This window comes from Anabrus simplex, chromosome 1, assembly GCF_040414725.1.
Source record: "Anabrus simplex isolate iqAnaSimp1 chromosome 1, ASM4041472v1, whole genome shotgun sequence".
NCBI classification, from domain to species: domain Eukaryota; kingdom Metazoa; phylum Arthropoda; class Insecta; order Orthoptera; family Tettigoniidae; genus Anabrus; species Anabrus simplex.
In genome coordinates, this window is record NC_090265.1 from 1,407,570,599 (window position 1) to 1,407,596,128 (window position 25,530).

Genomic DNA, 25,530 nt, shown 5'->3' on the forward strand with positions numbered 1-25,530 from the left:
TAACATGCGTCATCTTTGGCTAAAAGATGCGAGAAACGGGCGAGGGCTACCCACTCTCAAGTGTGGTGTGGGCTAAAGAAGGAAGTCCAGCAAATTTGATTGGCCACCATTAACACGGGTACTCTTATGAGCAGCGGTCATGAACTAGCTGATTACTAGAAGAACCGCCATATCCATACTGCTAACACCAAAGAAACTAAGTGAACCAGGTCAAAGGCTAAAGAAATTGGAGAAGGATATAAGTTATTCTGTCATAGACATCAACTGGAATGGTGTAGCCATTGTTGTGTGTTCTGATCTGAGAGATAGTGTTACTGAAGTTGTCCACTTATCTGACCGACAAGATTGATAGTGGGAAAAATGCCCCGCATGTGATTTTCCCGTTATGCTCCTCAAACTCTGTGTGCTGATAATGAAAAGGAGGAATTTTGGGTTAGCTTTGAAAATTATCTGCAACCACTCGATGAGAACGAGCTCTTATTCATTAGTGGCGATCTCAATGGACAAGTCGGACAAAGTTGAGACGGTTATGACAGAATACATGGTGGTCAGGGCTTTGGATTCAGGAATGAGGATGAAAACCAAACCTTGGAGCATGCCAAAGCATATATGGCTCTGACCAACACATTTTCCAATAAATGTCTATAGCATTTAATCACCTACAGTAGTGGTGGAAGAAATACACAGATTGATTACTGATTGGTAAGAAGACGTAATCTGAAGCCAGTCACTGACACAAAAGTTATTCTGTCAGACATCACACCCCAATATCATCTACTCCTAAATTTCAGGATTCATTTGGATATTCGCGAAAAATCTCTGAAGACTACAGATGAACTAATTAAGTGGTGGAAATTCACCCAGTACTGCGTACAGCTGAAAACCTCTATTAGCGATTTAGAAGATCTACAACACGGTCAAAGTGCTGATGAGGTTTGGATATACAGCAACCACTGTGGGCATGAACAAGGTGGTTTGATAGTGGAATGAACATGTGCAAGATGCTATTAAGCCGAAGTTGTTGGTCTACAAGACTTTTTTTTTTTTTTTTTTTTTTTTTTTTTTTTTTTTTTTTTTGCAAGTTGCTTTATGTTGCATCAACAGAGATAGGTCTTATGGCGATGTTGGGACAGGAAAGGGCTAGGAATGGGAAGAAAGCAGCCATGGCCTCGATGAAGGTACAACTCCAGCATTTGCCTGGTGTGAAAGTGGGAAACCACGGAAAATCATCTTCAGGGCTGCCGACAGTGGGGTTCGAACCCACTATCTCCCGAATACTGGATACTGATGATATAGATGTTGATTTCCATAGGGAATATTTGTCCTGAATGAGTAAATTTACCAATATAATAATAAATAATACCAATATAAATGGTCCGTTATTGGACATTATAAATTTTCCAGCTAACTCATTCCTGGTTGCCAGCATTTCGCCCGTGTGCTAAGTATCACCTTCATCAGGAATTTTGGCTAATATCTATTTAGATAATCAATAACAACTTTCCAAATATTCTCATACGGGCCAGATTTGTGCACGACAAATTTTGTCATTATGGATGAATTAATCAAGAACGCGGACTCCACTCTTCAAGACTTTAATAGTATTGACCCATACATTAAATTCACACTAGAGTAAGAAATCAATAAAGCAATTAATTTTTTAGATATAATCATTATTAGAAATACATCTGGCCTGTCTTACAAAATATACAGGAAACCTACACAAACTGCTAACACTATCCACAAAGACTCCATACATCTCACAATGCACAAACGTGCAGCATACAATAGCATGGTATATCGAGCTTTTGCCATACCCATGGAGAAGAAAGATCTTAATAACGAACTTAATACCATAAGGGCAATTGCCAAGTTCAATGGGTAACCAGGCCGTTTATAGAACAAATAATAAACAAATATAGGTACTGGCCTAAAACCAAACTCATAAAAGAAAAAAAAAAAAAAAAAACTCCTACTTCAACCAGCTTTACTTACAATAACGACGTCCACAAAATCACCAACCTTTTCCGGAAACACAATGTAAGAATTTTATTCAAAACTAATAATAGAACTTCCGAAATTTTATACAACTCTGCATCAATCAATACCCCCAGTATCTACTCCAAATCTGGAATATATAGACTAAAATGTAATGAATGCAGCAGCTCTTACATAGGACAAACAGGACGCAACTTTATGATTAGATATTCAGAACACGTCAACGCGATGAGACACAAGTTCTCCACCATGGGTATACATATGCACGCCACTAATCACAAATTTACAGACATTGAACAAGATATGGAAGTTCTTCAAACAGTAAACAAGGGATCCATAATGAATATTATTGAAAATTGTTACATCAGCTGCGATCAATACTTCAACCCCAATTATAATTTAAATGAAATTTACGAGAAACCCAATATCCTTTTCGATCTTTTAATCGATTGGCTTAAAAATACCAAACTATCGAAAAACAGTTCAATTTTCCAAGTAATCCGGAATACACACACCCGTCAATTACCCCCACTACCCCATCCCTCCTTCCTTCCCCTCGCCTCCTTTACCGCTGCCCAAACACTTTGTCCGGCTCCGTCTGTGTAACAACATGTTTAACATGCTGCTCAAGGTGAGTCAATCATCATTCAATAATCCTTATGATTCTAGTAACTTCCATACATTGCTTCCAACGTCTAACTTGGCTATTTTCTCCTTCAGGTTTAAATTGAAGTGGGAATTCATCTTTATTTACATCACGATCTTACGTGATCAAAGTAAACTTCCCCGGAACCACCCAATATTAAAGGAATAAATGTCACTCACATAAACAACAGCACAAATTCACTTATTCTGAATGTACACAGACTGAACTATGTAACGAACAGCCAGAATTTTTAAGAATTTTATATCATAGCAATCAACTGTTTTATAATTTTAACTTATCTCATGTATTTTATAATGTGTTAAAATGTGTTTTAGATGTTTTAGGAATATACATATTGTTTAATTTGTACTTAAGGCTGATGATGGCACATAGATGCCGAAACTAGTACCATTTGACCATTTGACATGTGATTGAATCACATTAAAACATCTTTGTATTGAATAGGTGGACCTTTAAGGTATTTCATTTTACTGTAATCCCACTTCAATACGGAACCAATGAAATTCATAACTATAAGATAAACTGTCTAGCCTTTGGGGACTTTGAAAAGACTTTCGACTTGGTGAGCCACGCTGCTGTTATGCAAGCCTTAACCGAACACGGCATCGATGCTGCCTACATAAAAGTACTCCAGCATATCTACGAAACCTCTTCAGCCTTCGTGAACGTCAATGTGCCAACCACGGATTTTCCCATTCAAAGAGGTGTACAGCAAGGCGACCCCATATCTCCGAAGATGTTCTCAGCAGTATTAGAAACGGCCATGTAAAAAATCAACTGGCAAAATACAGGAATCAAAATCAATGGGAAAAGGCTGAACAATTTAAGGTTTGCAGACGACATTAGACTTTTGGCCAACGACATCGATGAACTACAAACTCTAATACAAGATCTTGTCTCAGCCTATCAAAAAGTGGGACTATCCATGAATCTTTCTAAAACCAAAGTTATGCTCAACAAACGGGCCCCAGCAGGAAAGCTACATGTGGGAAACTCCAAATTACAACAGGTCAATGAGTATATCTACCTTGGACAGCTTGTAAACATGAAAGGGGACTTAAGACCGAAAATCTTCCAACATATCAAACTAGGATGGCAAGCCTATGGAAGAAATTCTTCAATCTTCAAATCCAACATGCCAACCCACCTAAAGAAGATAGTCTTTAACCAGTGTTCTCCCTGTACTGACTTACGGTTGTGAAACCTGGACATTGAGAGAGTTTGTTAAGTAAAAACTCAGAACAGCCCAAAGGGCTATGGAACGGTTTATGCTAGGCTTCACGAAGAAAGACAGGAAGAAAGCAGATTACATCAGGTGTCACAAAGGTCAGCAACATTTTAGAAAGGGTGTTTACCCTAAAATGGCAGTGGGCAGGCGATGTTGCTCGGAGAACTGATGGTAGGTGGACAACGCTTGTGCTTGAGTGGAGTCCGAAAGATCATCTGAGACCTAAAGGAAGACCACTGGACAGATGGGATAAAGACATCCGGAGGATTACTGGGATCAAATGGCAGAACATCGCTGAAGACCGTCCCAGATGGAGAGACCTCATGAAAATCTACCTTGCTTCGGACTTAAAGATGCCACATCGCAAAAAACGAATGAATATGGCTGACAGTGATGTGTGTAAATGACATCTCCTCCTAAACCACTTGAGCAATCTCAACCAAACTTTATACACTAATGATTTATTATCCAGAGACTAGCACTAGGAGGGGAAGCCATCCCTAGCACTCTTAAAGGGTGGAGGGTCAGGGGGGTTAGGTATAAAAATAAAAAAATACTGTCGAATCCATAGTTTTCGGGGTTGCTGAGGTGAATAGTGACACTCCAGATTTTTAAAAAGTCAAAGTTCAGCCCCCTTTTGGGTGGTGGTGGGGGGCAAGGGGGTGTGAGATATAAAAGTATCTAAAAATAGTGTCAAATTGATAGTTTTCGGGGTCGCTGAGACGAACAGAACCACTCCGAAGTTTTAAAATTCCAAGTTCAGCCCCCTTTTGAGTGGGGGCGAGGGGACATCGAGATATAAAAATAATCAAAAATAATGTTGAATCCATATTTTTCAGGGTTTTTGAGATGAATAGTACCACCAAGTTCATCCCCCTTTGGTATGGGGGGGGCGGGGTGAGAAAGGGTGAAAAAAATAAAATGATCAGAATGACCGAGATTGCAGATGTTGACAAATATATCTTTATGCAAATTATCGACTTTTATAGCCAAATCCTTGAACTTGTTTGGTGGTAAAGTTATTCCTTGGGATATCCCTGTCCTCACTAATTTTTTTTTTTCTTCCATATAGTGGCTACAGTGAGAACCACAATGTCATTTCATCATTCAGATGTCTGACTCGTTGGCTGAATGGTCAGCATACTGGCCTTCGGTTCAGAGGGTCCCGGGTTCGATTCCCGGCCGGGTCGGGGATTTTAACCTTCATTGGTTAATTCCAATGGCCCGGGGACTGGGTGTTTGTGCTGTCCCCAACATCCCTGCACCTCACACACTACACATAACACTATCCTCCACCACAATAACACGCAGTTACCTACACATGGCAGATGCCGCCCACCCTCATCGGAGGGTCTGCCTTACAAGGGCTGCACCCGGCTAGAAATAGCCACACGAAATTAATCATTCAGATAGTTTTGTGTCATTTTTGTTAGTGCTAAAGTTCTGTTGTTTATCGTCTATATCTACATATTGTTGTATGGAAGTAAATAATGTGACCTGTTGTTAAAACTGTGCATTCTGTTATACGCATTATTGATACTATTCACGAGTTGAGTTGATATTTTTTAAGAGTGGTTCTAGAGAACTGTCAAATTTTGAGGTTATGGGGAGATGAAATCAATCAATCAATCAATCAATCAATCAATCAATCAATCAATCAATCAATCAATCAATCAATCAATCAATCACTACTGATCTGCATTTAGGGCAGTCACTCAAGTGGCAGATTCCCTACCTGTTGTTTTCCTAGCCTTTTCTTAAATGATCGCAAAGAAATTGGAAAATTATTGAACATTTTCCTTGGTAAGTTATTCCAATCCCTAACTCCCCTTCCTATAAACGAATATTTGCCCCAATTTGCCCTCCTGAATTTCAACTTTATCTTCATATTGTGATCTTTCCTAATTTTAAAAACACCACTCAAACTTATTTGTCTACTGATGTCCTCCCACGCCATCTCTCCACTGACAGCTCGGAACATACCACTTAATCGAGCAGCTCGTCTCCTTTCTCACAAGTCTTCCCAGCCCAAACTTTGCAACATTTTTGTAACGCTACTCTTTTGTCGGAAATCACCCAGAACAAATCGAGCTACTTTTCTTTGGATTTTTTCCAGTTCTTGAATCAAGTAATCCTGGTGAAGGTTCCATACATTGGAACCATACTCTAGTTGGGGTCTTACCAGAGACTTATATGCCCTCTCCTTTACCTTACTACAACCCCTAAACACCCTCATAACCCTGTGCAGAGATCTGTACCCTTTATTAACAATCATATTTATATGGTTACCGCAATGAAAGTCTTTTCTTATATAAACACCTAGGTTGGCGTAGGGATATGGCGACCCCATCGCGCAGTGGGAAACCACTGCATTCAGCTACCCGAGTATTGGCGGAAAAACCATAATGTTTGCAGGGTATGGAGGAAATGCCTACTCCCAGTCCTGAACAACTAGGATGAACTTGTCGTGTTTCATTTATCACCAATTCATACTTCATTAATCACCTTTCCAGATCAGGCTGACCTCGGTTAGAAATGTTTCGATCGAAAGATCAGACAATCAATGATGATGAGTCTTCTAATGAATAAATCCACCGGTGTGGACAAACAACAACATGGATCTGCACAAAGATACCACTCGGAATCGGTGGGGTGTCAAGTAGAAGACCTAGGCGAGTCGGAGTGCCTGGAAGCCCAACAGACAATTGACAGACAGCTGACTGACAGTGGACAAACCCAACAATGTAAGAGGAGACTTAAGTCCAACAAATCAGCAAAATTTTCATATTTTGCAACATTAAACATTAATTCACGAAGTAAGGTGGGCAAGTTGAAACATTTAACTGATGTGATGGACCAACATAGGATTTTAATAATGGCTTTACAAGAACTCAGGAACACAGACCAGGACCCAATTGAATCAGGAGGTTATCGTCTCTACAAAGGACCTCCAGGACAAAGAGTAATGAAGAATGTCCCCCAATTTGGTGTAGGTTTTCTTGTTCATAGTAGCATAATAGACTCAGTTGAAGATTTTTCTTCAAACTCTTTGAGGATGGCAATTCTAACAGTTAAAGTAGGGAATAAAACTTATACTTTAATAAATGTCCATGCACCAACAAATGACAAAAACAATAAAGATAGAGAAAGAGTTGAAAACTTTTGGGAAGAACTTGATTACATATTATTGAAGATCCCTGATGAGCATATAAAAATCTTACTTGGAGATTTCAATGCTAAAATAGGAAGAGAAAAGAAGTATCGCACAGTTGTAAGAAAATAGCCAGCTCATAAATTAACGAACAAAAATGGCCAAAGATTAATTGAACTTTGTGCAGATCATGGACTCATTTTGGAAACCACCAGATTCATGAGGCGACCACATAAACTTATGACATGGAAATGCCCTAACGTAAAATTGGGAGAGTTTCAGATTGATCACGTTGCTATGGATAAAGATTATCATAAAGAAATTTATGATGTCAGAGTCCTCCGTGGGGTAGACATTGACTCGGATCATTATATCTCTAAAATAAAAATCAAGTTAACACCAAAAAGGAAACACCAACGTAATCATCTCAAAGCAAGGAGAAATTATGATCCCAGTTATTTAATAAATAATAAAATATATTTAGAGAGATCCAAAACACCTTTAAATGACAAATTAGAGACGATCAACAAACTTAAAACCATAGCTGAAGAAATCGCTCCAATTTAAAGGAGAAAGAAACATGCGTGGTGGAACGGGGAATGTGTCAAAGCAATTCAAGCAAGGCACAAGGCATGGTTAAATGATCAACAGAGAAAACAGAAAAATCTCGAGAAGAACTAATTAATGCCAGAAGACAAACAGCTAAGGAAATTAGGACAATTAAAAGAAATTATCAAAAGGAAATGCTTAGCACAATAGAGGAAACATTCAATCAGCATAAAACAAGAGACTATTACAAAACATTCAAGCAATATCAATCTAAGTTTACCCCTCCCACACTTATATTAAGGAATAAAAATGGAAAAATGGCACACAATAATCAGGATAATGCTAACATCCTTGCAGAATACTTTAAAGAGTTACTTAATTGTGAGGATCCTGTGGAACATTTAGAATTTGACCCTAACCCAAAAAATAAAACTCCATTACAAAAGATTATACCACCAGTTTACAATGAAGTGAAAACAGCAATTAATGCACTTAAAAACTACAAAGCAACAGGAGAGAATCAAATAGTAGCAGAAATATGGAAGAATGCTAATTATTGGTATCTGGAACACGGAGAAGCTTCCCGAGGAATGGAATACAGCGATAATCCACCCACTGCATAAGAAAGGTGATCGCTCTGATCCAAATAATTATCGGGGGATATCCTTGCTTGATATATTACATACAAGATTTTATCGAAGATTATATACACAAGAATCCAAGAACAACTCGACCAAGAACTTGGAGAATATCAGGGAGGATTTCGACCAGGTAGAAGCTGTCCAGATCAAATCATTAGTTTAAAATGGAAAATGAAGCACCAAAGAGTTCGAAAGTAAGGGTCTAGTCATCACGTTTGTAGATTTTAAAAAAGCATACGGCAGTATTCATCATGAATCATTATTAAAAAGCCTTAAGGAATTTGGATTACACCAAAAACTTGTTAACCTCATTAGTATGACTTTTAAAAATACAAAGGCAAAAGTTAAAATTTAGAGGTGAATCATCAGAATCTTTCACTGTAAGAACTGGACTTCGACAAGGAGATGGACTCACACCATTGTTATTTAATTGTGCATTGGTGAAGGTTATGCGTGAATGGAACAAGAAATGCCAACCAACTATCAAGATCGGTAGAAGTATTAAGCTCAACTGCCTTGCTTTTGCGGACGATTTAGCATTACTTGCAAATACAATAGAAGAGGCTAAATTTCAAAATGAACAACTAGAAATTATAGCCAAAAAAATGGGATTACAAATTTCATTTGAAAAAACAGAAATGATGCCAACTTTTAAAGTTGATTTACCAATTATTCAACTGAACAGTAATAAAGAGATTAAAATTGTTCAAAAATTCAAATATCTTGGGGAAATAACATGGAACACAAATGAAAAAGAAGCAATAGAACACAGAACAACTAAATTTAAACAAGCACAAAGACTTACCTGGCCAACCTATAAAAAAAAAAATCTCTTTCGATAAACGCTATTCTGAAACACTGTAATTCCATAGTAAAACCAGAGGCAACGTATGCTAGTGAAACTTTATTCAAATTAAATGTAAAATCTACAACAGACAAATTACAGAAAACTGACAGAAGAATTCTTAGAACAATTATTAATAAAAAACACCAAGTTGATGGACAGTGGAGATTGTTGCCTAACAACATTGTCTATCGTGAATGTGAATCAATAATATCTACAATGCGTAAAAGAAGAATTTCCTTTTTTTGTCACATATCAAGATTACCAGACACCAGGATATTGAAACAACTATTTGATTACTTTTTGAAAAATAAAATCAATAATAATTGGTTCAAAGAAGTTCAGGATGATTTGGAAGAATTGGGTATAACTTGGCAACAAATCAAAGACAGAAAAGAGAAGAGGATTTTGAAGAACAAAAGCATAAGTCTCAAACTAAAAACAGTTGAACGGAAACAATATACTATATTGGACACACAAAGGGCTTCCAGGTTGGAGAGGATGAGAAAGTTCTGGGAGAAGAAAAAGAAGAAATTAACTCAAATGTATTGATTTAAGTGCTCCAATGTGGGCGTAAAATACGTAAATAATAATAAATAAACACCTAGGTACTTACAATGATCCCCAAAAGGAACTTTCACCCCATCAACGCAGTAATTAAAACTGAGAGGACTTTTCCCATTTGTGAAACTCACAACCTGACTTTTAACCCCGTTTATCATCATACCATTGCCCACCGTCCATCTCCCAACACTATCGAAGTCACCCTGCAGCCGCTCACCATCTTGTAACTTATTTATTACTCTGTACAAAATAACATCATCTGCAAACAGCCTTATCTCTGATTCCACTTCTTTACACATATCATTGATATACGTAAGAAAACAAAGGTCCAATAATACTGCCTTGAGGAATTCCCCTCTTAATTATTACAGGGTCAGATAAAGCTTTACCGGGCGAGTTGGCCGTGGGCGTAGAGGCGCGCGGCTGTGAGCTTGCATCCGGGAGATAGTAGGTTCGAATCCCACTATCGGCAGCCCTGAAAATGGTTTTCCGTGGTTTCCCATTTTCACACCAGGCAAATGTTGGGGCTGTACCTTAATTAAGGCCACGGCCGCTTCCTTCCAACTCCTAGGCCTTTCCTATCCCATCGTCGCCATAAGACCTATCTGTGTCGGTGCGACGTAAAGCCCTTAGCAAAAAAAGATAAAGCTTTGCCTACTCTAATTCTCTGAGTTCTAGAAATATCGCTACCCATTCAGTCACTCTTTTTTCTAGTCCAATAGCAATCATTTTTGCCAGTAGTCTTCCATGATCTACCCTATCGAATGCCTTAGATAGGTCAATCGCAATACAGTCCATTTGGCCTCCTGAATCCAGGATATCTGCTATATCTTGCTGAAATCCTACAAGCTGAGCTTCAGTGTAATAACCTTCGCCAACTTTCGCTAAGAAAGAAAGGCTATCAAAGGGTAGGAAGGGTCCACCTATTCAATACTATTAGTTTGTATATTGTCTTATAACACTGGGACTAGTTTCGACCCCATATATCATCTTCAGCCATTTTCTAATTGGAAGACATAAGCACACATATAACCAATAATGATATGACACTGATATGACAATTTATAGTCTTAATTTAAACTGTTGACGAAGTCTGAATAACATATCTACACTTTAGTTTGTATCCTTTTCTGTGTAGATGAGCAACTTGACTGATATTCATGTTTGTTCAATAGTAATATGGGTCAAGACTTATGTAGCTTTAAGGGGAACATTCACACCTTGATTAGGTTTTCCTTATCAATATAGTGATCTATTGTTTAATTTATTTGGAGGTGAATGTCTGAAAAGAAAATAATTTGAAGTAAATAACTGAGAATACAACGAAAGAAAGAAGATCAAGATAAATATGTGTAGCTATATGAGACTCAACCCTATGTTGTTCGCAAGTTACGTGCACTTGGTATGGATACCAACACCAGACTAACTGTGAGAGGGAGCAGGAGTATAGCTTATGATGGCAGGGATTGGAGGAGGGATGTGCGAGGAGGGGCAGGTGGGGGGCAAGTAGGTAGATTTGAATTGATCGGTGGACTTAATGTGTCTTTTCTCCGTTTATACTTTGTGTATATAGGAATGATAATTCTTCTTCTTTTATGACCACATAGGATCACTTTAGTCAGTCCGTCGTTCAGGTCTCTTTGAAGGGATTGTTCGGACTTTGCGGTCTTCCCAGTACTTCTTCAGACGCTCCGATCTTCGTGCCCTTTCCTCAGTTGAAAAGATAGATAGATAGATAGATAGATAGATAGATAGATAGATAGATAGATAGATAGATAAAGAATGGGTGAACCCTGCCTTCACAGGGCTCCACACGTAGGTCTGTGAAGACCCTTTGTGTCCCTTAAACGGGTTTGCCTAGTCCAGACCTAGTGCTCCTATAAAGGATACCAGTGTCCAGATGTTGGCATTCCTGACGTCTTCCAGGCTCACGAAATGTGAACCAAGGTATCGATGTCTAGTGCTTGCAAGAGCCTCTCACTGACATAACACATGCACAGAGGTCTCCTCCTCCCTACCGCATCTTCTACACATCGGATCCTGACTGATTTTCATGATGTGTAGGTGTGTCTGTAAGGTATTGTGGTCTGTCAACAGTCCAACTACCATTCGCATTCTGGTCCTATTCAAATTTATCAGGACCTTTTTATAACTTTGGCTAGGCCCTTTGATAAGTTCACGTGCCTGCCTTGCTATAGTTAACCTCTTCCAAATGTCTAAGTGAGACTGGTTTGTCCACTGGGATATTACCAGTTTCACGCTTCGGAGTGACACTCCCAGGAAGGGCTCTGGTCCTATGAAAGGACCTTTTGAGCCTTGTTTCGCCCAGTTTGTCAGCTTCTTCATTTCCACTGATACCTGTGTGCCCAGGGACCCATAATAGGGTAACTGAGCTAAGTTCACACAGCTGATCTAACATCCTTTGGCATTCCCATACCATTTTTGATGTTGTTTTAACTGCACATAGTGCTTTTAATGCTGCCTGGCTATCGCTGCAAATAGTGATGCATCTTCTGCGTCCAGGCATGTTCCATATATATACAGCACAGGCCAGTATTGCGTATACTTCGGCCTGGAAAACAGTAGCATATTTACCCATAGGTAGGGAGAGCCTTGTCTTAGGCCCCCAGACCCCGGCGCCTGTGCCCGTCTCTGTCCACGAGCCACCTGTGTACCATGTACAGCCCCCAGACCTAAGACGGGCCCCAGCATCCGCGGCCCACTCCTCCCTTGTGGGTATCACCACTGTGAATTTATAGTTCCCCGATCATCATTGTCATAGGGCAGGTCTGGTGAAGCCTTGTGAGAATAGAGGCATGACCTCTATTCGGATTCTTGAAGGACCATCCTCCGAGTGACCAGAGGCAGTAGGCACTCATTCCCGCTATTTCCTTAACACATAAATGTAAGGGGGGAAGACCTAGGATGGCCTCCATTGCACATAATGGTGTAGTATCCAGTGCCCCTGTTATTCCTAGACACGCAAGTCTTTGGACACTGTTTAACTTGGTGGTCACAGTTTTACTCTCCGAACCTGGCCACCAGACTAAAGATGCGTAGGTGATCGTGGGCCGTACAATAGAAATATAGAGCCAATGGTCCACCTTAGGTCCTAGGCCCCAAGTCTTTCCGACGGCCCTGCAACAGGCCCACATAATCTTGCGAGCCTTATCCACCTTATGGTCTAAGTGTTTCTTCCAACTCAGTCTTGCCTCAAGGATTACCCCTAGGTACTTAACTGAAATTGTCTTAACTAATTTTTTCCCAAATAGGAAAGGCTCTGACAGTCCGTCTAGCCTCCTCCTCCTCGTAAATACCACAAGCTCCGTCTTGTCGGGATTAACTGACAAGTCCGTGTCGTGGCACCATCTTTCCACCCTACGTACGAGCTCTGAAACCGTACTGGGGAAATTTCCCACCGCCATCAGGCTAATGGCATCTGCATAGCCTTGGGCGTAAATTCCTCCAACATTTAACCTGGTACATAGTTCATCCACTACCAGACACCATAATGTTGGTGATAATACTCCTCCCTGTGGACACCCCCTGTCTATATTAGCTCTCAACAAACTGTGTTGAGGGTAAACAGAACTTGACGGCCCTGCAGCGAGGCCAAGTTGAAAAGATGCATGTTGTTGGTTTGTTTTGTGTAAGGGTAAAGCGGAGGTTTGTATTCTTGAGTTTTGTATTCAATTTTATCTTATTTGTGGTGTCTTCTGTTGTATGGCCTATTTTCTTCAGATCTTCTCTTACTTCTCTGATCCATTTACATCCTGTTGTGGTATTTTTTGAGACGAAATTGTGTTGTACTAGTTGTTTCAGAAGTCTCGAATCCTGCATCCTCATGATATGTCCAAAGAATCCCAGTCCCCTCTTACGCATAGTATCTGTAATGAATTCTAGCTCTTTGTACACGACTGTTAGGTATTAACGTATCAGATGCAAGGCTTTTCAGGCGTTTGCTCTATTAACCAGCGTTTCGTCTTAGGTCTGACACTGCATACGGGAGATAAATCTCCACAATGGAGATGCAGTTATCAGACTGTGCCTCTTATATAGGCTTCTGATAAGCTCACCTGCATACACCCAGCGTCGGTGGGTAGGGTCTGACACATCCCACTCTGACGAGTCTAGTGTCAGACCTAAGACGAAACGCTGGTTAATAGAGCAAACGCCTGAAAAGCCTTACATCTGATACGTTTTTGACAGGCTCCATTGGTGAAAAATATCTAATTCCCTCCATGGGAATTTAGAATTTTCCACTGTTAGGTATTAACCGCCACTGTCCATCCTTCTGGTATTTTTTGTTGATGCAGGTTCTTCCAACCCTCCTTCCAAGTCTGTCAGTCTTTGATTGTTTATTCAGGTGAAAAAGTGTTTCTGCTGCATATGTAGCTTCCGGTTTTATAAGTGTTTAGTGTTTTATTTTTGCATTTATTGATAGACATTTCTTTTTGTAGATATCCCATGTTAATTTTCGTGCTTTAGCTAATCTATTTGTTCTTGTTTGGATTGAGATTTTTTCGTTTAGGTTATGTGTTATTATTTCTCCAAGATATTTAAATTGAGTTACTATTTTGATTTTATTACCATTTATGGTAACTTCTTTTAGTTGTGTTGGTTTTTGGGGCACATAATTTCTGTTTTTTCAAATGATATTTTGAGGCCAATTTTATTTGCAATGTTTTGAAGTTCTGATATCTGGGATTTTGCTTCTTTTATATCCACTGCTAGTAATGCTAAATCATCAGCAAAACCCAGGCAATTTGTTTTAATTTTTCGGCCAATCTTTATTTTGGGGGGACATTTCCTAAACCATTCCCTCATTACCATTTCTAGAGCACAATTAAACAATACTGGTGAGAGCCCATCTCCCTGCCGTAGTCCAGTTTTAATTTCAAATGTCTCTGATGTTTCACCCCTAAACTTCACGTTTGACTTGGTGTTAGAGTCAATTTTATCATGTTTATTAATTTGGGGTGTAGTCCAAGGTGTCTTAAAATTTTGAACAGAGATTCTCTATGGATGCAATCATAAGCTTTCTTGAAATCTACAAATGTTATCAGCATATCTCTATTTCTTCTCCTGTTATAGTCCATTATCAACTTAAGACTCATGATCTGATCAGGACAGCTTCTCCAGGGTCTGAAACCTCCTTGATATTCTCCTAGTTCTTTCTCAAGTTGTAAACTTATCCTATTAAGGATGATTATTGAAAATATTTTGTATGTTATGTCTAGCAGCGAGATTCCCCTGTAGTTATTAGGGTCGGTTTTGTCTCCTTTTTTGTGCAGTGGGTGAATGAGGGCTGTTGTCCAGTGTTCTGGTAGTTCTTCTTTAATCCAGATAGAGACAAGTTGTTGATGGAGGGCAACTTTTGCTGATGTTCCTGCATATTTCCAGATTTCTGCAAAGGTCTGATCTCGTGGCGCTTTGTAGTTTTTTTATTCAGAGCTTGGTAGACTTCCTTTATTGTGGGGGGGATTGATGTTCTCTGGTGGAGTTTTTATCAGGGTGTTGGTGTCCAAATGAAAGAGTTCTGTAGGTTCCTCACAATTTAAATCTTGTTGAAATATTTAGCCAGAATTTCTGCATTGTCTTTATTGTTATGAGTCAGCTTACCATTTTCATCCATCAGTAGGGCCGGGGGTTCATATTTTTGGAGCTGCTTTCTGAAAGTTTTGTAGTAGTTCCTTGATTGAGTTTTATTAAATTGTTCTTCAATTAACGGCAGTGTGTCCGTATGATGTTGTCTTTTTATTCTTCTTAAGACTTGGGTAGTTTCTTTTCTCTGTTTTACTAGATTTTGATAGGATATTTCTGTTTTTTGGGACTGATGTAATAGCCATGCCTGATGTCTTTTCTCCACTGTTTCATCACATTCACTGTTCCACCATTGGTGTTTCTTACATGGTTTAATTGGAGCCAGGTCTTCTGCAATTTGTTTAAGGTTGTGTACTAAGTTTATCTGTGATTTTTATTTTTGCAGTTGCTTTCTGGTAATTTTTGTTGTTGATTAGCTGGGTAGGATCTATTTTTCTTTTAGTTTTAAGGGCTTGCTTTTGCTGTCTCCTCTGGGGAGCGAGTTTAATTTTAATTTTAACTACTAGTGATCTGAACCTGTGTCTATTCCTCGGAGGACTTTGACGTTATAAGTCTCTTTGTGGTGGTATTTGTCCATGCAGATGTGATCCAGTTGCCATTCTCCTTTAGTGTAGTCAGGGTGTTTCCGTGTTTTGAGTTTTTGAGGTTTCCTCTTAAAACGTAGATTTTGAGATTAAGTTATGGTTTCTATACAGGTCAACTAGTCTCTCTCCATTTTTGTTTGTTTTCTTGTGTGCTGGCCATTTTCCGATGATGTCACGGTATTTTCTTTCTCTGCCTAGTTGAGCGTTGCAAGTCGCCTATTAATAATTTTACATGGTGTTTGGGGATGTTATCTATGATCTGGTCCAATAGGTCCCAAAATTCTTCTGTTTCCTCATGGTCTTTTGAGGAGTTGTTTTTATCATTAGTGGGAGCATGGGCATTTATTATAGTATAGATTTTATTAGATGCCTTTAAGGTGAGCGTTGAGAGTCGTGGAGACTGTGAATTGAATTCTTGAACTGAGTTTATTATTTTAAGGCTGACCAAAAATCCTGTTCCAAATTGTGGGACATTCTTCATCACTCTCTTCCCAGGTATACCTTTATAAAGTCTGTACCCTTGAGATTCCAAGGCATCCTGGTCAGTGTTTCTAATTTCCTGTAATCCCATGATAAGAATTTTGTGTTGGTCCATTATGTCGGTGATCAATTTTAGTTTACCGGTTTGCATGAATGAGTTTATATTGTGTGTAGAGAAGTATGTTATCTGCTTTGGTTTGATTCTTGATTTTGTCTCATTCGTGTACGAAGTACTGGGGTATTTCCGTGCCTCCGACTCTATGGTATCTTTTAGGTAGCAGCCCACCGTATCCGAATGCTGCCTTCTCTGAACTCTTGGTTCAGCCGGTGGAGTATTCCTTAAAAGACCTTCCATGGTTGACTGTCAAGGTGTCACCTGTGTGGGACTAGGTCCCAAATTACAACTCTGGATGTGATCCAGTGAAATGATAATGAGGCCGCTCCTCTGGAGTACCGACGCCTTCTGCAGCCGCCCCTAACCTGCAGAACAGACGCTGCATAATGGATTCCAGTGGCATTTTCTCCACTGTGAGGAACCATCACCCCACCTCAAGGGGCTCATTCGCCCGAAGCCGTTGGCCTCCTTAGGGAGTCAGGTTATTTCCTGCCGCCTAACACTCGGTGTTGGCAGTTTTACAGCTGGGTGCCAGACCAGCAAACCCTCCGCCTTTCTCATTCCGGACTTGGGACCGGACAACGGCGGGAAAGGAGGAATGATAATATAGAACAGAATATTATATTTTTCATTAATTTCATTAATATTATGGTTAGGGTTAAAATATTGTTCTAAATGAATGTAACAATTCTCCAATATGATGAGCATGGTGCCCTTCTTATCTACTTATAAAATGCTTAGATCTTGGTCAATTGATGTAAAATTATGTTTTGAGTCTCATGTGCTGTGCCATGGCAGAGAAACGATTGTATCTTGAAGCAGTGACATGTCCCATGTATCTTTTTGAAAAATTACGTCCTGTTTGCCCAATATATGCACTTTCACAGCTATTACACTGCAGTTTGTAGACACCTGATTGAGAAAACTTATTAGTTTGATTGATAGTAAGTGTGTTAAAGAAATTGATTAAATTGTTATTATTTGTTTTAAAAGCTATTTGTTGGTTATTCTTCTTGAAAATATTAGTACTGTAATTTTGTATATATTTATATTACTGAACATTGAGGAGGAATATATTTTTTTTGTGTACTGATTCTCTGTTTAAAGTGTAAATTTGACGTCTCTTAGTTGTGTTGATTTTATTGATAAATTGTGCATTATAACCGTTTGCCATCAACCACAACATTTTGATGTGTTATTTAGTTTAAAGTGTAGATATGTTATTCAGACTATAAATTGTGTCATATCAGTGTCATATCATTATTGGTTATATGTCTGGCTCCATGGCTAAATGGTTAGCATGTGGCCTTGGGTCAAAGAGGTTTGATTCCCGGCAGGGTCGGGAATTTTAACCAGAATTGGTTAATATTCCCGGCAGGGTCGGGAATTTTAACCAGAATTTGTTAATTTCGCTGACACGGGGGCTGGGTGTATGTGTAGTCTTCATCATCATTTCATCCTCATCATGACGTGCAGGTCGCCTACGGGTGTCAAATCAAAAGACCTGCACCTGGCGAGCCAAACTTGTCCTCGGACATTCCCGGAACTAAAAGCCATACGCCATTTCATTTTTTTATTGGTTATACGTGTGCTTATGTCTTCCAATTAGAGCATGGCTGAAGATGACCCAATATATATGGGGTCGAAACTAGTCCCAGTGTCATAAGATACTAACTAATAGTATTGAATAGGTGGATCCTTCCTAACCTTTGACAGTGATCAATTGTCAATATGGACCATAATGAAATTCATAACTTATGACGAGAAAGGCTTTGCCAGAGAGCTACTTGTTGAGAAACATTATTTGCAGCAAGCGATAGCTTCTAGATTGCAAATATCACAGCAATCTGTAAGTAGAATTTAAAAATGTGAAGACAAGGGGAAGACAAAATGTCAACGTGTTGGAAACTTTGGGCGAAAGAAGAAACTAACCCCAAGGAGCAAGTGAAAACCGATTAATTTGTCAGTAAACAATCGCAAGACTAGTTCGGATTTATGTAAGAAATTAGAAGAGTATGGGTCATTCGTATCAGCCAGGACTGTGAGACGAGAGCTGTTTAATGCTGGAATGAAAGCAAGGCGACTTCGAAGAAAAGCTAAGATTATTCCTGCTATGCCTGCAAAGAGGTTCCAGTGGGCCAAGACTCTCCAGAATTGGTCATCCGATGACTGGAAAAAAGGCAAGTCCATGACAATTACTGTAATTCCTAAATTATCATTCATTATTCCATTTTTAACCCAATCTAATCGATGTAACCATACAGACAGTACAAGGAAGTTTGTGCGTTCAAGCATAGTTGTCAACTATTTTGTACAAATATTACCTACTACAGTAGAAGTCCATTATAGCGAGAATTCATAACAGCGAAAAATTTACTCGCTATAACGGATTGTCGTTATATCCGATTTTTTATTAAAAGTTGGAAAACCCTTCATGCACATTAAAATCGGTATGAAACGGCAATCAGTTTGTTCAAAACTTGCGTTTCCGCAGATGATACGCACACTACGTCTTACTTGTTTGTTATTTTTCGTAATCCGATACTACATGAAAGTGTATGTTTAATTTCATTCTGAAAAAAATATAGTACCGTATTTCTCCTAATACAAGATGAACCCCGTTTTTCTTTCAAAAAATTTAAGTCAGGCTCAAAAAGAAGCTCGTAAAATCATATGAATGCCTTGTTGTACAGTAGGCCTACGCAAGTTTAGACGCCGAACATTGACTTTCGTCACGCCGTATTTCTGTTGTTTTCTTTTTGCGGCTGCACAATTATTCTTTATTTCCATGGGTTTAAGGACCATTAACTTAACATTGGCATTATAATACCGAAGAGAACTCATTGAAAATTTTCCGGCAATGCCTATTCCATGCGTCTCTACAATACAACGATCCATCAGGAAATTATTCTTGGTGTCTATAAAACTGTTACATTTGCGCAGCGTCAGATATAACCTGCTACCGCTCACGCACGTCTCGCTGTTGGGTTTGGCCAAATTCAGCGGCTAGCGATGTATAGGCCAAATCGCGAACATTGAAAGTCAACGAACGAGTTTATTGCACCACGGTATGGCCATTCCGCCCTTGCGTTTTTCGTGCACATACCTCACAATTTCTCTTCGACTTCTTTAAAGCGTCCTTGTTGCGGACCACTGAATGCATTTTTTGTACAGTACCGGTACGCATTTTTTTTTAGCTCTTTGTGTACACGCTAACGCCAAATATTGGCTTTAGTTAGGCCTATGCCGTATTTTCTTGCGGCTGCACAATTATTCTACATTTCCGAGTGTTTAATAAACATTAACTTAAAATTGGCATCATAATATCGACTAGAACCCGTTGAAAATTTGCCGGCAATACCTTTTCCACGTATCTTTACAATACGACTATCCATCATGAAAATATTCCTGCTGTCTATAAACCTTAATTTTACTAAGCATCAAGTACAATAGACGCGTTGTGACTGCTACTGAGTAGCCGTGGCTTTTCTAAGAATTCGAAGGGTTGCATGTTTTGATGGCATTCTGCAGATTTGAGAAACACACAGGCACTGTACAACCGGTTGTCGCGGCTAGCGATGTGTAGCAAAGAGGCGGTCGTTTATTGTCAACGAGTTCTGTGCGCGTGTGAAAAGAAGCAGCGTGGTTACTGCGGTAGTTGCCAGTGGTATCCATGAACTTACTGTTAGGCCACGAATGCAACAACCCTCGAGTTTTCGCATGAGATTCTGAGAGAAAAAAAAGTCTTGGATTCGGAGAAATACGGTATCACTCCAGAGATTTCTGTGGCAAACACCTCAGCTTTCTTCTTCAAACAGCGTCACCTAACCTAACCGTATATGTGAAAACATATTTGAAACGCATGTAGAGAAATAACCTCCTCGCGAAAAATTTACATGTAAATAGCCGTAACTAGACTGAGAAGATATGAAATATCCTCTGAAATCAGTGATGTACTCTGCCATATCTTGAGGTGTATCACATTCTTACTTAATTTCCGTATATAACATTAAAATTAAGATATCGTTTATTTCAGTATTTTTAACGAGTTAACAACTGCTATCGGCCATGTTATTTACGCATTTATTACGAAAATATGTTCTCTTTCATTTCAAATTTTCTTTATGGATCAGCTGTCGACGGGTATTACTAATCGACTCCGACATCGCCTTCGAATGTCGACGAGAGAAATCGCTAGTGCACATAGTGAGGAAACGATGCCGAAGGTAATCGATCGCATGCAATATCATCGCTGGGGTGCATAAATATCCGTAACGGAAAAAATCGCGCGGGCTTTATCGCTCGTAATAACGGATGCGCCAGTGATAGGGTTCTCGCTGTAACCGAAGGACGATACACAGTTTAATATAGGAATTTTGAAGGGACAGAAAAAAAGTCGTCGCTATAACGAAGTTCTTGTTATATGCCGTACTCGCTATAGCGGACGTCTACTGTATATGGAAATAATACTCTTGGGGCAAGACACCTCTAGAGCCCCTAGGGAAGAGGGTGTAATATAACTAAAAATGACCTATATTTGTATTGCATCCATGGTTTTCGGGAACTTGGTACACTTAAGGCTTACTATCAGGAAACAAACTTTGTGGATGAATGACAACCCTAGCATGCGTGCGGGTGGGAGGGGGTGAGTTATAAAAATAATTGAAAATAATGTCCAATCCATAGTTTTTAGGGTCGCTGAGACGAATAGTGACACTCTGGATTTTTTGAACGTCCAAGTTCAGCCTCCTTTCACATAGGTGATGAGGAAAGGTGAATATGAAAATTTCCAAAATGACCGAGATAATGGGTATACATGTGTATGTTCCAGCACAGCTCTCAACCAAAATTGATACAAGCATGACTTACAATCTGGAAAAAATAATGTAGGGTAGGGGTGAATGTAAAAAATAATCTAAAAAGACCGATATTTGAGCCAAATCCATAGTTTTCAGGGTCGCTGAGGTGAAAATGAGACTCCAGATGTCGTTGAAGTCCATGTTCAGCCCCCATCAGTATTGGGGTGAGAAGGGGTGAAAAGGAAAATGTCCAAAATCACTGAAATTACGCACTTGTGTGTGTTTCTTCCAGCATAGCCCTCATGCAGTATTGGTAACACTCCTACGGGAGGGGGTGAAATATAAAAATAAAAAATGACTGATATCAATGTTGAATCCATTGTTTACGAGGTTGCTGAGTTGAACTTTGACACTGTGGATGCTGGTTAAGTCATACTTCAGCCAGAATCAGAATGGTGATTGAGAAGGGGTGAAAATGAATGTAAAAGTGAGATTATGGATATGTGTGGGTATGTTCTAGAATAGCTCTCAATGAAACTTTGTACACATGACTTACCATCTGGGAAAAAAAAATACTAGGGAGATGAAACATCGCAACCCCTGCTAGGGGTAGGGAATGGGAGGGGGGCGACATGTAAAAATAAAGGCAAATAACTAATATTAATGTCGAATCCATTGTTTATGTGTCGCTGAGATGAACTGGGACTCTCTGGATATTGTTTAAGTCCACGTTCAGCCTCCACTTAGACGAGAAGGCTGAGATGGGCTTAAAAGTAAACAGTCTAAAATAACAGAGATTAATGTTTAATCCACTGCTTTTTCGGTCGTAAGGCTAATTGGTGACAGTCTCAATGATAGTTTAAGTCGTATACATCGTATCTATAGTGTGACGGGTAAAAATATAGTTACCACTTATTAATTTTTGACAGGATCAAATATTTCCCCGTCAATTCAAGCTTCCATAAGGATAAAGTTTTACTTGAAAATTAAATAAGCAAAACTTGAGATCTAACACTTCTAAATAACTCTAAAACTATGTAACAGATCATAAAATATTAATCAAAATCTGAAAATGGAATTGTATAAAAATTCACTTCACATATAACTGGTAATACAAATCTTAAAGGTATACATTCAAAAATTATCTGGGCAACGCCGGGTACTACAGCTAGTATTAAGAAATAATCTTGTTCCTAGGATCAAATAATTTACTACTATTTACAACTCAACTGTCCATCGTAGGCCTACTTAGCTACACTAACCAAAGAGTATGATTTCCGAAAGTTTCGAACAGGTTTGAAATTTCAGTATTTAGAGTTTAGATAAGGAGGATGTCTTTGTTATCACATCTTCGCTAACTACTGGGTTCTCAGAACTGTCTAAATTACTTCAAAAGCCTTGTTAATAGTTGAGAGAGGCAGCAAGGGATGGTTGTTACAGGAACAGGTTGAGACACCCACAGTCTTTCAGAAATAATTACCGTACTCCTACTGACGAAAGCTCTGCACTAGGACGGCCTAAGTTTGGAATAACCCTCTGTTATACAAATAATGCTGTGTTGTGTGCTGTAGCTTTATCAATATGTAAAATCACTCTTTAACTACTGAATTAAGAAATAGTAATGGGCCCCTTACAAGCCATGGACCAACCCGCCCTGCGGGGTCTGTGGGGTCCTTAATGCCACCACTGGTTGGAACAATATATTACATTCAAAATTAATATAATTGGGATTGTTGAACTGTTGAAGCTGATTTCAAAGCATAATTTAATACCTCCAACTACTATATCATTCTAACATATTATTTACAAATTCAAAAATCCTCCTTTGCTCATGAAGTTGACTAGATCATATTTCAAGTCCAAAACTACAGTGTGATGAACAATAAATTAAAAACAAAAGAAAAAAAATGCTCTAGCAATATTTATTGAAGCCAGAACAATCTTACCTTACAGCTGCACGAAGTTCCTCATACACATTCTCCTTATCAAACCCCAATTTGTGCAACATACACACCAGAAATCTGTCCTCCTCCTCTGTATAGTTTTTACCCTTATTAGTTCCATATGCAATCCGTAGTTGGTGAAAAGGAGCTCTGTATCTCGCCATCTGAAATAGAATGATTTAAAAAGAAATTAAACCACTATAATTCCTTGATTAAATGTAAACAAATTAATAAACTCTTACCTTTGCATCTAATGCTTTCTTTATGCTAGCCCGACGTTGTATCTTTGCCTCTCCACGATCTATCTGTGCCATAATACGGTCAATGTCTTGGAGCTCATGGCATCGCTCCCAAAAGACAGTGCTATATTCCATAACTTCATCAGGAGTTTTACCTTCAACATCTTTAGCTATATTCTCTATGTCGTCCCGACCATACTTTTCATTTGCCTTGATAAACTGGTTGAAGTCTCGTTTCGTCCAATTGGTGAAACCCTATTAAAAGACAATAAAAAGAAAATTAAGATTTTTCTATCTTTAAGGCCAAATATATATGCACTTTAAATTTTGTTTAAATAATGCAAATAACAGATCTGAAGACATGGCATTTGGCCAGTTGACTGGGTTACATCCATTTTTGTCCCTCTGCAAAAGAAGGGTTCCACAACCAGACGTGACAATTACAGGGACTTAGCCCTTATTTTGCATACAACTTAGATCCTGCTGTATATACTAAAAGAGAGGCTTCAAAGCTTTCCTTGCTACTGAGATCCCCCGCTTGAACAACTGAATTTGTCTGAGATAAAGACAAAACACAACATACATTAAACATCCATTAATTGATTGAAGAGAATTTACTTTTAAGACTAATGGAAGATAATGGAAGACCTTTTGACTGTGTTCAGTGGGAGAAGATTTGGCAAGTTTAGTTCGAAAGTGGGATTCCAGCACATCTGGTTTGGCTAACAAGGAAGCTGTATGGAGCAAATTCAGCTATCTATATAAATAAATGGATGTCTGTTTGGAGCAATATATATATATATAATATGAAAAAAACTATTATAAAAATGATAATAGACATAAATTATGAGCCACTTCCAGGCATCTTACAAACTTGGTACCAGAGAAGCTGATAACCTCAAGATCCATACAAAAATTGCAAATTCTCAGAATTCCCTGAGGTGGCCACAAAGGGGGTTTTTACATTGGAAATAATGTATGCTGTTTCTCGGATAACACCAAGAGACAGGCAATTTAAAATTTCTTATTCACTGCGAGTACAGTAATTTACTTCAATATCTGTATACAATGTAGAATACCGTAACGAAGCATAGGTATATTTCCTAGAGGTAAAAATAAATGGCAAACTGTCTGGGAATTTAAAGATTCAGAAAGGTGTCTGGCAGGGCTGTATACTATCACCTGTGCTCTTAAATTTCTATATCTATGGTGAGTAGATGATGAGAGCTGAACTTGAGGTATAGGATGGCAGATTTCCTGCGATGGTAAGAAAATATCCAACCTACATTATGCAGACAATACTGCATTTATTGCCACTGATTAGACAAAAATGGCTGAGCACATCTCTCACGTCAAAAATGTCAGTGATCAAATGGGACTACAAATTAACATGAACATGACCAAAATAATAGTTGATTATGAGCTGAGTAATTACCCAGCTCAGACATCTTCAAGGAATTGGAGAACATCTCTGAAATGCTATATCCTTATTCAGTCATTTCCAGTTTAGGTAGCTGTGTCCCTGAGGTTAAGAGAACAGCTATGGCCAAAAATGTAACGACGAATTTGATCCACGTGACAAATCAAAAAATTAAATGTATCCTCCTAATTCAATACAAAACACCCATTTTACACTTTTTACTTATCAGCCCAAGTTGCTCACAACCCCTCACTTTTTTCATTACAGATTGGAACTTCATTTACGGTTTCCACTATGGTCACTTACAGTTTACCATGCACCTGTCACTCCCCTAACACAGCTTCAATATATTTTGTATTGTATTAGGAGGATAGATTTAATTTTTTGCTTTGTGAAGTGGAAACCATCAATATGGAAGGATTCTAATATCTTTTAATGAATTTGATCCATATAGAATGAGACTAATATCCAGTCCGGTATTATAAGTTTTCCTCTGTGGAGCCAAGATGTGGCCTCTGCGTGCTACAGATCTGAGGAAAAACTATTCTTTTGAAAGTAGGTGCTGGCGAAGAATGTTACGCATAACTCGAACAGCATTTCACACTGATGATTCCACTATAAACCAGCTCAACCTCGGAATAGTATCCTCAATATGCAAAGAATTTTAATTGAAGACCTCCCCGGAATAAGGATGTAACCAACAA

The 25,530-nt window shown here is 38.9% G+C and overlaps 1 protein-coding gene across 2 annotated transcripts in view; it reads right to left on the reverse strand.

Annotated features, from left to right (window-relative positions):
• Iswi (Imitation SWI) overlaps positions 1-25,530 on the reverse strand; it is a 304,965-nt gene that overhangs the window by 7,193 nt on the left and 272,242 nt on the right. For both annotated transcript variants that reach the window (XM_068225541.1, XM_068225540.1), the window contains exons 19-20: positions 23,410-23,661; positions 23,171-23,331 (exon numbers count right to left, since the gene is read on the reverse strand). In XM_068225541.1, coding sequence (XP_068081642.1) covers positions 23,171-23,331; positions 23,410-23,661 — 413 coding nt within the window. The remainder of the gene's footprint in view (positions 1-23,170; positions 23,332-23,409; positions 23,662-25,530) is intronic.